Genomic DNA, 13,429 nt, shown 5'->3' with positions numbered 1-13,429 from the left:
TTTAAAACAAAAAATGAAATAAATAAAATTAGATAAATAAATGCAATGGGTGGTAGCCTCATGCTTTGAAAGGTGTGTATGTGCTGGAACTCGCAGAATTCTGGACAGATGGTTGCATTCTTGAAATACACAACCCTAGTGACTGTTTAAAGTGAAGTGCGGGTGAGGTCACACTAGACGATCCAGCTAATGATGAGTGCAGTGCTTCCTCAAACCATGAACTGCTTATCTCTGGTGAGTCTGCCTCAGTGTGCCCATCAAAGACATGAATGAAGAGTTACGTTCTCTTGGCTTTGCTGAGCTACACACACGCACCCGTGACTTCCTGATGACTCGTTGTAGTGACTCCTTAGCTTCTGACTTAGAACAATTTCAAACTTACTTATGGCAGAACTGCAGTTAATTCAACATTGTGCCGCATTTGCTTCATCTACAGTCACATCCACTTATGCATAGCTATATGTTAACATCTCTGTAAATACTATATATTTATGTACATATTTATTTATATTTATGTGCATAGTTGGTTGATTTGTTTTTCATGTCACTAACCCATTAAATGATTATGCTTCATACATAATGACACTTTCTCCGTAAGTCCTTCAATATGTCTCTTCCAAAGGTGAACAATACTCTCCTATGTAACTACAATAGAATCATCACACTCGGGAAATTCAACGCTATACGATACTATCATGTAATATGTAACTGAAATTCAAATAACCCCACTTCTTCCAATAATACTACGTACAGCTTTTGGCTTTTTTTCATCCAGGAGACAGTCAGGGGTCACGCTGTGCACTCAGTCAGCACGTCCTCCAGTCGGCTTTAGTCTAGAACACTTCCCCAGCCTCCTTACATTTTTCGTGCCGTTGTAGAACAGTTTAGGAGTGGGCAAGCCAGTTGTTCTGTAGTATGTTCCTCGATTTGCACTGGCCTGCTTGTTTACTCGTGATTGCAGTCAAGGTAAATATTCTGTGGCCAATGACCACACAGGCGATGCTGTGTCTTTCTCAGGGCATCCCCAGAAGGCTTTGCCACCGTTCTCTCTCCATCCCTTTTCGATCTGCCTGGGCACTACTGCTGTGCCTGGGCTCCAGCTGTGCTGATAGCCAAAAGCCCATATGGCCATACCTCTCTCCTGAGTGTCTTCTGGATCAAAGTAGAACCCAGTCTGAACTCCTGGTCAGTCTCCAGAACGTCTCTACAGATTCTCCAGACTCCACAAAGGTGGTCATTTTCTACACTTTCTTCCTTTACCAACCTTCTTTTTACTTTCTAGCTTCCTTCAAATGTAATTGATAGATATACAAAAAATTGCATACACTTAGTGTATGCATCTGGATGATCTTGGGCATATGCATGTACCCCGTGATATAATCACAACTATCCATCACCTCTAAAACCAACCCTTTTCTACTTAAGATTTTATTTATTTTTAAAGAGAGGGGGAGAGAGAAAGAGAAGGAACGAAACACTGATCTTCCCTTTTCCTGGGCCCTCAACCGGGGACCTGGCCTGCAACTCAGTCACATACCCTGACTGGGAATCGAACCAGTGACCCTTTGGTTTGCAAGCCAGCACTCACCCACTGAGCCACACCAGCTAGGGCCCTTGCCTCACTTTCTTTAGCCAATATAACCATCAATTCACTCATCAAGGCCAGTCTCTTACCTCTCTTAAAAAGAGAAAAGCTCAGTTTCTCTCCCTCTCTTTCTCCCTGCCGACCCCGCTAAAATCAACATGCATGTCCTTCAGGTGGCAGGGGGTGGGGGGAATAATGATAATGATGATAATAATTTTAAAAAAATTTTTTAAAGCAAAACTCATCAGTTCAGCTGCTTCTGCCCAAATGTAGTCTTCATCAGATGATCAGCTGAATAGACAATATGAGTTCTCTCCTAATTGGTTTCTCAGTTTTTGGCCTCTCTCCCTTTCCAAGCCCTCCTCTAGGTATTTCCAGTTACTCTCTGAACATTCCGCTTGCATATTCTTCTCCTTAAATGTGTTTGTGACACCTGTTTGCTTACGGAGTCAAGTGTACACTCCTTAGCCTGGTATTCAAATCCACCTTCCTCTCCAACCCAATGTGTGACTGCCTCCTAACACGACCACAAAAACCCCAGATGGCCAAAGCACTATTGAGAAGGAAGATAAAGCTGGAGGCATCCTGCTTCCCGCTTTCAAACCATATTACAAAGCCATAGTAAACACTACGGTATTAGCATAAAAACAGACCCATTGATCAAACACAACAGAGTAGAGCCCAGATAAATCCATGCATATACAGTCCATTCGCCCACAACACGGGAGCCGATGACATAAGGTGGGAAAGGGATAGTCTCACCGGTCGGTGATGTAGGGAACACTAGACATCCACGTGCAACACAATGAAAGCAGAGCACTATCTTGCACCATACAGAAAAACCAACTCAAAAGGGATTCAAGGCTTGAACACAAGACCCGAAACCATAAAATCTGAGGGAGAAATCATGGGCAGTAAGCTCCTTGGTGTCAGTCTTGGTGATGAGTTCTTGGAGTTGACATCAACGTCCAAGGCAACAAAAGCAAAAAGAAGTGGGACTGCATCAAACGAAAAGCTCTGCTCAGCAAAGGAGACCATCAACAACATGAAAAGGCAACCTGTGGGATGGTAGAAAGTATTCACACATCATATATCTGATAAGGGGTGCATTCAAAAGATAGGAAGAACTCATCATAACTCAACAGGAAAAAAAAAGCGATTGCAAAATAAGCAGGAACTCTGAATAGACACCTTTCCAGAGAAGCAGTGCCGGCAGGTACATGAAAAGGTGCTTAACGTCGCTGCTCAGCAGGGAAATGCAAATCACAACCACAATGAGATGCAAGAATATCAGCTACTAATTTTAATATCTTTCATCACCATTCAGCAGTGACCCGCTAATGATCAGGATCACATTATATACCATAATCGGAGACTTTTGGTACAGCATTTCCATGTGCAATGGAAACCATTACCCCAAATATAATTTTTTTAAGATTTTACTTATTTATTTTTAGAGAGGGAAGGGAGGGAGATAGAGATAGAGAGAGAGAGAGAAACATCAATGTGCGGTTGCTTGGGGTCATGGCCTGCAACCCAGGCATGTGCCCTGACTGGGAATCGAACCTATGACACTTCGGTTCCCAGCCCACGCTCAATCCACTGAGCTACACCAGCCAGGCTCAAATATAATTTTTAAAAGTAGTTGAGACTAATGTCAGGCACTGGATAAATCTTGTTTTTTCCTTCTGAAAAGCTGGAGAAAGGCAGGAAAGACCTGAGTCATGAGGCAGTCACACATCAAGTTGGAAATTGGTTACAAACATCATAATTCAAGTAGTCCAAAGAAAAATGTTAGGCATATTTGTTCATACACACCCTCCCTTTTAAGAGAAAATAATTTTCTAGTGCATAGTTCCCTTTTGTACAAAGAGGAAATAGCGTGCTTAGATGTAGGCAACACAGGACTAAGGTTTCTCGTGTCTCCTACACAGGCTGCCTAGGTTCCGGCTCAAGTCACTTTTTTAAGCAAGCAGGAAAGTTGCCATTTGAATTGAGAAGAGAGAAGTGAGTCAGATGGGATGTCGTCCTTTCAAGAAAGCCTAAAATCATGCTGAGTTTCAGAAGACTTGGAAAAAATAACTTGCCCAGCCCTGGCTGGGTGGCAGGTTCGATTCCCAGTCAGGGCACATACTTGAGGCAACCATTTGATGTTTCTGGGTCTGTCTGTGTCCGTCTCTCTCCTTCCCCCCATCTGAAACCACTAAACATGCATGTCCGTATCTCGCCCATAGTAAACTACCCTTTTTAATTTCACAGATTGAATTTAAGTCATTTCACTTCTTTTTCCTTCCCTTACACTTTAACTTTGATGGTGTCTTCCGATTTTGAAACATTCATTTCAAAAATGTCTCAGTCATTTGTGGGGACCAGCTTCAGACGAGCCATGACAGCTAATGATCCAAAAAGGGATATTTACACGTGTTGGTGGGAATCCCCTTACAGCTGAGTCAAATGGAAGTGTCGACGCTAAAGAATTGCCACTGACTAACTTTGAAGTCCCCGGACCGTCAGCAGCGTGCTGTCTGCGTGGGCCTTCGCTCTTCCCTCCACCTGATGTGTTCTTCCCTCGGCTGTCTACATAGTGCGCATCCTCACGTCCTTAAGGTGTTTGCTCAACTGCACCTCATCCATGAGGGCTTCTAAGACTCCCCCCTTTTTTTAAGATTTTATTTCTTTATTTCTTTATTATTTATTGATTAGGGGAAGGGAAGAAGAAAGAAAGGGAGAGAAACATCAGTGTGTGGCTGCCTCTCACACGTCCCAACTGGGGACCTGGCCCGCAACCCAGGCATATGCCCTGACTGGGAATCGAACCGGTGACCCTTTGGTTTGCAGGTCCACCACGCTCAGTCCACTGAGCCACACCAGCCAGGGCTGACTCCCCTTTCTGAAGGCTCTTCCTCACTGACCCTCTCTTCCGTTACCATCGCCTGACATACGTATATAACTGACTTGTGTATTTGTGTAACCTGTGCGCCAGCCTAACAGTGTGCGCTCCATGGAAACGGGCCTCTGGGGTTGTCTGTTGCTATAACCTGAGCACTCGGAACACAGTCTGGCATAGGGTTGCCTCTTAATAAATATCTGAAGAAGTAAACTAATCTTCCTGTTGTTAAATTGTGGTAAGTTCTTTTAGACGATGAAAATCTAGCTCTTTTAACTTTTCCACTAGATTGTGATGTAGAAAAACATTAGGGATGAAGGATTCTAGTGAGTTGATTCACCTGCACTCATGCATATATGTGACAGGTCTCATTTTGAATCTTAAAAGGAGATCAGTGAAACCCAAAGGATCTTTCTTTTTACTTACTGGGACAATAAGAACACAAGATTACACTGTATTTGTGCACGTAGTACCTAAGGTATAGTAGGCACTCAAAAATGTTTGAATGGGCACATTCATCACTGCCAGGAAAGTTTTCCATTACAGCAGATAACCAACTTTACATTTATACTTGGACACTTACAGTTGAGACTTAACAGGTGATACTTTACGTGTAGAGATGGACTCGGCTGACATCATTGGGTTTATACTTTCGATTTGACCCTTGAAATAATTCAAGAATCCTTGAATCTTTTTTTTTTTACAGATTTTATTTCTTTTTAGAGAGAGGGAAAGAGAGGGAGAAAGAGAGGGAGAGAAACAGCAATGTGTGGTTGCCTCTTGCACGCCCCCTGCTGGGGACCTGGCCTGCAACCCAGGCACGTGCCCTGACTGGGAATCAAACCTAGCGACCATTTGGTTTGCGGGCCGGTGCTCTATCCACTGAGCCACACCAGCCAGGGCCCTTCCCATCAGGGCTGTAATGGATTGTAGATGCAATCGTGGACCGTTCTGCTAGTATCTGTCATTTCTTCCTTAAGTGTAACTGGGCATTACTTGTCTTTGCTTTCATTCAGGTGAGGAGGATCTTCTCAGTCCTCCCCAGGACACAAGCACAGGGTTAGAGGAAGTGATGGAGCAGCTCAACAACTCCTTCCCTAGTTCTAGAGGTAAGCGGCACCGCCTGGGAGTGACTCGGACTTCCTGGGGTTCGGCCACTCATCTCCATACCCAGCTAGCATGTCTGTTTTCCATATTTAAAGAAACACGTGCTGACAGTGCCACTTTGGGATCCTTGTGAGACAGTTTTCTTTTTAAAGGGGAATTTCTGGTTTGGATGAATGAATGTTCTGATCTAGGATTCTGGTTAAATTCAAATACCTGTGTACTCAAGATGTTTCTAGAAATACAGAACTCTAGCTTGTATTGCTGAACTATTTTACTTGCTTGGCACATTAGTCTGAAGAGTTCATTATGAGATGCCCTTTCTGTAAGAGCAGTTACGCTATGACTTTTACAGACGAGGGAATTCATGCCCCGGTGGAGCCTTTGCCAGGGACACACAGTACAGCAGTGCCCAGTGCGCGGTGCTGGTGGGGAGTCTGGCTCGCAATGTGATGCCCCTTTACATTTAAAAATGGTCTCTTATCCCGTCCTGTAAATACAGGTACAGTTAAATCTTTACATACTAGCTTGTTACATTTTCATGTCCATAGATGGAATGAAATCTTCACAAAAAGAGCTATTCACGTTTTAATGAGACAACATAATTTAACGTATTTCTCCCCATCGCTCCGACCTTGCGCACTTTGCCCCTCGTACACAAATAGCCTTTGACCCCCACCACGGTTTCCCGCCAGCCAGTGGGAGCTTCAGACAGTGTCCCCTCATCCAAGGAGGTATCGTGTTGCTGTCGTTCGTGTTTGGGGGTTTAAGTTGACTGCCCTGATGTCAGAGTCACCGAGCCACTCCCCTTCAGTGATGGCGGTGGCCTGCGAGCCAACAAAGGGAGACCAGAGGGGGGAAACGCGGGGCTTTGTGGCCAGTGTCTGCGCCCCTCACGGGCGGCCTGGGAGGAAAGGGCTGCGCAAAGCGGGCTCTTGGTTCCTCGCTCTAAGGGCCATGAGGAGGGTGTTTGGAGTCCTGTGTTTTTCCTCTCTTTTTGCTCACTGTCGGCTAACAGTGGCCATTGCCTAGCTCTCTGAGGCACGAGTAAATGTTGTGCAGTGCACGTTAAAGGCAATAATGTTCTGATAGAGGGTTGCTAAGGAACCGGCAGGGGAAGCTAATTTTAAATGTCTGCACCAGCCATCTTTTCACCGCGGAGCTTCTCTGATGTGTTGATTCTAACAGATAGAAATCTTATCTGTCTTCCGCCCACCCCACACCCACCACCCTCATCGCCAGGCTGTCTTAGCTGTCTCCTCTCCCTGGGGGCCATGATTCATAACGAGACCATATGCCAGCTTGACAGAAATCACATGCTCTCACCTTCATCCTGGCAGCTTTTACTAGCCCCTACTATGTACCAGCAGAGGGGTGAGGGGTGCAAGCAAGAAATGCCACGTTCCCTGCCTTCTCAGTGTTGGTGGTCCACCACAGATGCAGACTTCCAAAGTTGGAGTCTCACAGCACAGTGACAGCGTGACTACAGTGGAACCGTCTAGGACATGAAGAAGCCTAGAGGCACCCTTTTCAGATAATTAGGAGGTCAGCCTCAGACCGAGCAAGTGTCTTCTTCAAAATCAATCAGCTGCTAGCAGGGCAGGGACTTGGGAACACGTGCCACTGACCCCAAGCTTTCCCACGCAGGCCCCAGGCACGGGGTGGGGCAAAAGTAGGTGTACAGTTGTCAGTACTCGGAGTCCAGAGTCTATTCTTGGGTCATTGATCCATCATTGTATTATTTTTCACGTGAACAACTATAAACCTACTTTGCCCTACTACCCTGTATATACAAAGACCAGAAACAAAAGTTGCAAGAAGCTATTCTGTCCGTAGTACATATCATTCACACAGTTTCTCTGTGTTATTTATTGAAATACACCCTGCCGGCTGCAGCCCACTAAGTGGATTTTCCAATCCAGTGCTTTAAAACTACTCACCTAACCAGTCTTAGTTTTCCTTACCCAGGTGGATATATTTTTTTAAACTAAATTTTAGAGTTTTCCCATGGCAGCTTCCGCCAAGACCTTGCTAATGTCTTGGAGAACATGGTGCTTCTATTCAAAGTCTGCTGTCCGTGTTCCTGTCCCTGTGTCACGAAAGCTGAAGCGCACAGTTGCTATGCCTGTTTGGGACAGCTGCCTGAGCAACTCAGAACAGATGTGGGAGCCAGGAGTCTGACACGGAGTGGGAATGCGCTCGCAAATGCCACCTCATGGCTTACTTAACCCTGCTAGATAATTGCCCACAGAGGGAAAAGACTCTTTTTAAAAAAAGGAATTACGCTATCCATAAATATAAAGTGTACGGATTGGGCAGTTGCTGTGCAATGTGACTGTACACCATCTCTGTTGCCCCCGCCCCAGTTTTCACGTAGAGCTCAAGTCTTAAAGGACCTGCCAGCCTTCATCTTTCATCTGCATTAAAAGTACTTGGAACCCCAGAGAAGTGAAGTGCCTGGTTCGTGGCCATTCAGCAAGTTCAGTGAGCCTTCTGATCTGATCTCAATGGCCTTACTAAACCATTACCCCGAAATTAATACAGGGGTTACACAATGATTCTCCATTGATCAACCAGTGGCCACACCGCCATGCCTAATAGCCAGTATAAAATGCAAGGTGTCCAAGATGTGAGTGTGTGCACATTTAGCTTCTCGACTTTATCTTTCCTGATTCACCTCTAGAGATGGCTGTGTTCACAGCCACTCAGGGCATTTGAGTGGCTCGGGGAACGTGCAACACGGAATGTTAGCCAATTGCTATCGAATCTATTCATCTATGATCTGTCCATCTGTCTATAAGTATATGTAGAAGTTGAATTCCACTGTAATGAAAATCACTCTCTCCTGTAAGACACTTTCAAAACCTCCACCATTATTCTGTCAGAACACTACATGGGTAGGATGAACAATGGACACAACTTAAAAATGAACTGTTTTGTTGATTTCCCCATATACCTCTGATCACTCAACAGTCTAACAAAGGTGGTTTTCTACGGACACTCATGAAAGCCATGTTCCCTAGTCAGCAGGATGGTGTCAGGCTGTTTCCAAACGAGGTGCCAGCATGCGTGGATGCACGAATGCTAGGATCCTACATAAGTTCTGTGCAATAAGGCACTTTAGAAAGCAGTTCACGATGCTATGCAGGCATTTCTGCTGCCTGCGTAATCTCTTACCTAGTCAACCTGTGTCACGTTAATTTGATCCCCAACAGCCCCTACCAGCCTCTCCCTCTCATAAACCACGCACTTCCAAATAAGCCCACATATGTTCTATTAAATGCCTGTAACCAGCCCAGCAGCTGTGCCCAACCTGCCATCCTTTCAAATTCAAGTCTTGTCTGTGGGTCTTTCATGGAAGCACAACATGAAGGACTAGGGCGGAAGCATCCTGGGCAACCTTTCGGGCACCGTTATGGTTCCTCTCGGCTCCCATGCAGGATTCAAGCCTTCGTTCCTTTACACCTGGGGCTGGCCAACTGCAGTCCCTAGGCCAGATCTGGACCACAACCTGTCTTTGTAAATACAGTTGTATTGGAACAGAGCCATGCCCATTCATTTATATATGATCTAGGGCTGTTTCTTACCACAGTGATAGCGTAGCCATGACAGAGCTGCATAGTTGCTGTAGAGACTACATGGCTCACGAAGCCTGAAATATTTACTCTCTGGCCTTTACAGAGAAAGTTTGCCAGTCCCCACTTTACGCTGTCATTTCATTGTTCATTCTAGCTCATTACATACACGCAGCCCCAGGCGGCAGTGCTGATCAGCTTTGGGCTCAGCAAAACCGTGCACTGGAACTGGCTCATGCATTTATAGCCACATTTCAGTATGGATTGAAATGTTTTAATCCATTGAAATGTTGGGAAAATATTTTCAATATTGAAATATTGAAAACTGTTTCAATATTTAAAGTATGGCCACTTGAATCTTCTTTCACTTGTATTGAAGCAGAAATCCTAAGGCAGGGACTCATTCTTAAACTTTTTAAACTGGTCAGTGAACTGTGATGGAGAAGCTAAAGAGACCCGGAAACTGACGTGACATAAAGAATTACAGCCACCCTGGCTGGTGTGGCTCAGTGGACTGAGCACCGGCCTATGAACCAAAGGGTCGCCAGTTCGATTCCCAGTCAGGGCACATGCCTGCGTTGCGGGCCAGGTCCCCTGTGGGGAGCACATGAGAAGCAACCACACATTGATGTTTCTCTCCCTCTCTTTCTCTACCTTCCCCTCTGTTTAAAAATAAATTAAAATTAAAAAAAAAAAGAAGAATTACAACCAGCCAGCTTTGGTTCATACTGTCTGAGGAAGTGTAACTTCTCCAGACCTGACCAGGCCCTTTATTTAGACTCAGAGTCCCCTAGCAAACTTCCTTTTCCTCTTGATTCATTTCCTGCCAGCATCCCACATTGCCAGATGGACACCGTGAGTGGATGTCTGAGGAAACTCATTTCCACAGAATGTATTTATGAAATAAAACTGGTATCTCATATGTACCTATTGAATAAAGAATTTTCTTAAATATTGCATCTCATTACCGTAGAACTGTTCCTAATAGGTACAGTCGAAAACAGTAGTTCGTAAACTTTTTTTTTAAAAACAAAAAAGGACCTTCCTTTTGTACTATGCTAATGAGCACATTGGCACCCAAGTGATGAGGGAGGGTTTTGGAAGAGATTAAGGTCAACACGGCTCTGGGAGGTTCATTTACATACAATCTGCTTTCTGGAGAGGTACCTGAGACCAAACCCAAATCCTTTGCTGTACCGACCAGTCAGTGCTGAGCTCTGAATGTGGCTTGGTGGCGAATAAATCAAGACATACAACATCATTCTCGGAATCGCAGTTATACTCTGAAATTAAATCATAATTGCTTTCTGCAGTTTTAAAAGTAGGTCAAAGTTTCAGGCCGGAACAAGCTCCCCCAGCCTTTGTCATCTGAGCTAGAGGGTAGCAGACAAAGCCACGTTGCCTAAAACACCAAAGGACTCGTGGCCGTGACCTAGTGGCCACCGCCCTCAGTTCAGCCAGCAGGCATCAAATACCTGGAGTGTCAAAGCACAGCACAGGGTATTGCAGGCCGAGTGGCTGGGAAGCCGCATGTGGGCCCCGCGCTCGGGGCCGTCATCATCTTATAGGGGAAGGGAATAAAGTCTACCACCAGACAGTGTAACTATGAATATAAAGATTTTTTTCCTTAAACTCGTTAAAGGAGTCAAAAGGAGCGGGTGAGTAATTCATGCTGGCATTTATTTGAGTCATCAGGATGAAATAATGTTCTCTCTCTCCTTTTTCCTGCCATCTGGTATGGGCCTACCACAGAGAACACCACCAACCCCGCCGCCCCCCCCCCCCGCAACTGACAAGCAGGCACCCATTTTTCTCTTTTCCCCCCCAACTGGAGCAGGGTCCTGAACACCAGGCTCAGGATGGCACGGTCCGGCAGGCAGTGCCTCTACTCCCGCGGGGTCTCTGACTCAGGAAAGCTCAGAGGGAAGGAAAAGACGAGGGTAGGACAGGGAAGAAAACTCATACATAGCAAACCTAACGTACAGTAGAAGTTTTGAGGCCTCAACTTGAGTTTTGAAAGACATGTTTTCGGGGAGTAGCTCCATACTTCCCCGTTCTACACTAGTGGCTCTCACGTTGTCGCACGGAGTTTTCAGCGTTCTTGGAGCCCCTGAGCGTGGCGGGGCGTGGGCATGAGGACGTGGGGATGATGTACGGAACCTCTCCCAGTTCTGCTTTTGTTGGCTCTAAATCCCGGGATCCTGTAGAAGGGTTTGCTCAAGTCACAGTTTGAAAACCATTGTCATTTCCCAGAAAGACTCAGGAGCTAAAAGGAAATTGCACACACGAGGCATGCTAGGTATGGTCAGAGGGGCCCTGCTTTTCAAAAAGAAAGAAAGGCATACAGATGGAGGATTCTACAAAGCCAGCGGGTCCTTAGCCACGGATTCTTAAGGCTCCTGATACCTGGTGAATTACGAGGAAGCTGAGGGCTGGAACTGAGTCTGTGACTGATCGACCACCTTTCCCCCTTTTATTTTGTTCTTTTCCCTCAAATGCCCCCAATCCCATCATGGCTTGCTCAGCTTCTACCAGACAGAACCAACTGTCCCAGGGGGTGGACACTAGCCACCAGGTGACATTGTGCCTTGCATTTGGGGCACGGAATTGTGGCCCACAGAGGCCACCATTGTTTGTTTTGGTGTGTTCATTGTCCAGTCCGGAGTAAAGAGATTCTGACACTTTGGACATTAAGCTTGAGATGGTACCGTTGCTCTTGCAAACAATGTTCGATTTGTCAGAGTTCTATGCTGTGCCAGCTTTCATCCCGTTTTACCATGTGAACTCCATGGACTCTAAGTGACGTCCCCCAGGTCATGTGAACTCTGTTGACACTGGTTTTAAGTGTATGTAAAGGTGATTTGACTGGGTGTGTCTTTGGGGGCCTTTTTTTTTTTCAGAAGGGAATAAATGGTCACCTCAACATCAGTTTGGTAAAAGAAGCAAATTGGTATGAAATTGTGTATGTGTATATATATATATTTATGCACATGATTTTTTTTTCCTTTCTGATATCTCTGCCTCTTCCTCTCTCTATTATTAAAGGAAGAAATACCCCTGGGAAGCCAATGAGAGAGGTTAGTGAGATTCAGGCTCACGGCCATGGCTTCTGTCTGTCTCATCCCGCTTTCTATGTTTGGCGTTTGTGTAAGAATTGTGTGCGTGCACGCGCATGTTTGTATCACACGTCATCATGTAAGGATGGGAGCCACCTCTCCACTTCCAGCTCATGAGGAGCATTCCTCAAATGTTCATGGCCATTGTCATCACCATGACGACAGGACCACGGGGCGGGGGAAGCAGGAATCTCTGGGTTGGAATCCTGCGGTTCATCATCTGTTGCCATTTGCAACACGAACAAAAATCTCCCCAAGAAATTGAGCTTTGAACATACTTGATGAGTCATAAAGCTTCTTTCTACTTCCAGGACCCTAGCATTTTTCTGCCAGTGCACTTGGTTTGTATTCCTCCGGGATGACTTCATTTCGTTTTACTCTCTTCCTTTCTCTGGGTTCCCGCAACTCTTGCTTTCCCACTTTGGCTAATATTTTGTGCGCACGCGCTGTGTGCCAAGCACTGCTGTCAGCGCTCGCCGCCTTTTTCATTATGCAATCTGCACTGAAAACCCAGGAGGTAGGTACTGACACTAACCCTGTTTTAGAGAGTCAGGGAGAGGGTGAGCAGTGTGTTGGAGGCAACAGGGCCAGCGATTCGGTCCAGGCAGCCTGGGTACAGAGCCACACTCTTAACTCGTCCGCTTTATTGCCACTTCAGACAATGGCGTGTGAAAGGCTCCTATCATCTCGGCTTGCCCTTCAGATGATACTGTTTTATTTGGCGTTTGCAGCCGGAGAGAACCTTAACCCATTCGAGATAAGAAGGAATGTGGGGAGTCTTGAGGGTTTTTTAATGCCTCTCCTTGGGTTAAGGGGGGGCAGGGTGCAGCGCTATCACTGAGTGTGGTTTGGGGTTTCATGGCGAAAGCCGCTTCACATTTCTGTTCTACCGGGAATATTATCTCGCCATGGACTTGCCCAACCAAATGACTGTTCGGTGACAGAGAGTGTTCAGTGACAGCTCAAGTGAAACAAAAGCGTCCTTACCAAGAGTTTAACGTGAAGGACACGAGAAGGAAAGTTCTCTCGTGGACGGCCACAGCATGTAGTCATCTGGGAGATGGGCTGGACAGGTGGAGAGTCCTTACAGGGAAAGGCTCTGGATCCTTAGCACTAGGATGGAGGAGAGTATCCACGGATTTGTTTGAACCAAAGGAGTCAC

General features: G+C 45.8%; 1 protein-coding gene across 9 annotated transcripts in view; it reads left to right on the top strand.

Annotated features, from left to right (window-relative positions):
- Positions 1-13,429, top strand: part of DMD (dystrophin) — a 1,951,120-nt gene that overhangs the window by 1,931,599 nt on the left and 6,092 nt on the right. For 5 of the 9 annotated variants that reach the window (XM_036016633.1, XM_036016635.1, XM_036016637.1 and 2 more), the window contains 2 exons: positions 5,489-5,581; positions 12,197-12,228. In XM_036016633.1, the coding sequence (XP_035872526.1) occupies positions 5,489-5,581; positions 12,197-12,228 (125 nt within the window). The remainder of the gene's footprint in view (positions 1-5,488; positions 5,582-12,196; positions 12,229-13,429) is intronic. The other 4 variants (XM_036016634.1, XM_036016636.1, XM_028523362.2 and 1 more) reach the window with 1 other exon arrangement.

This window comes from Phyllostomus discolor, chromosome X (assembly GCF_004126475.2).
Source record: "Phyllostomus discolor isolate MPI-MPIP mPhyDis1 chromosome X, mPhyDis1.pri.v3, whole genome shotgun sequence".
NCBI lineage: Eukaryota > Metazoa > Chordata > Mammalia > Chiroptera > Phyllostomidae > Phyllostomus > Phyllostomus discolor.
The sequence above is the reverse complement of the archived record's forward strand: the minus strand, read 5'-3'. Positions and strand labels throughout refer to the sequence as shown.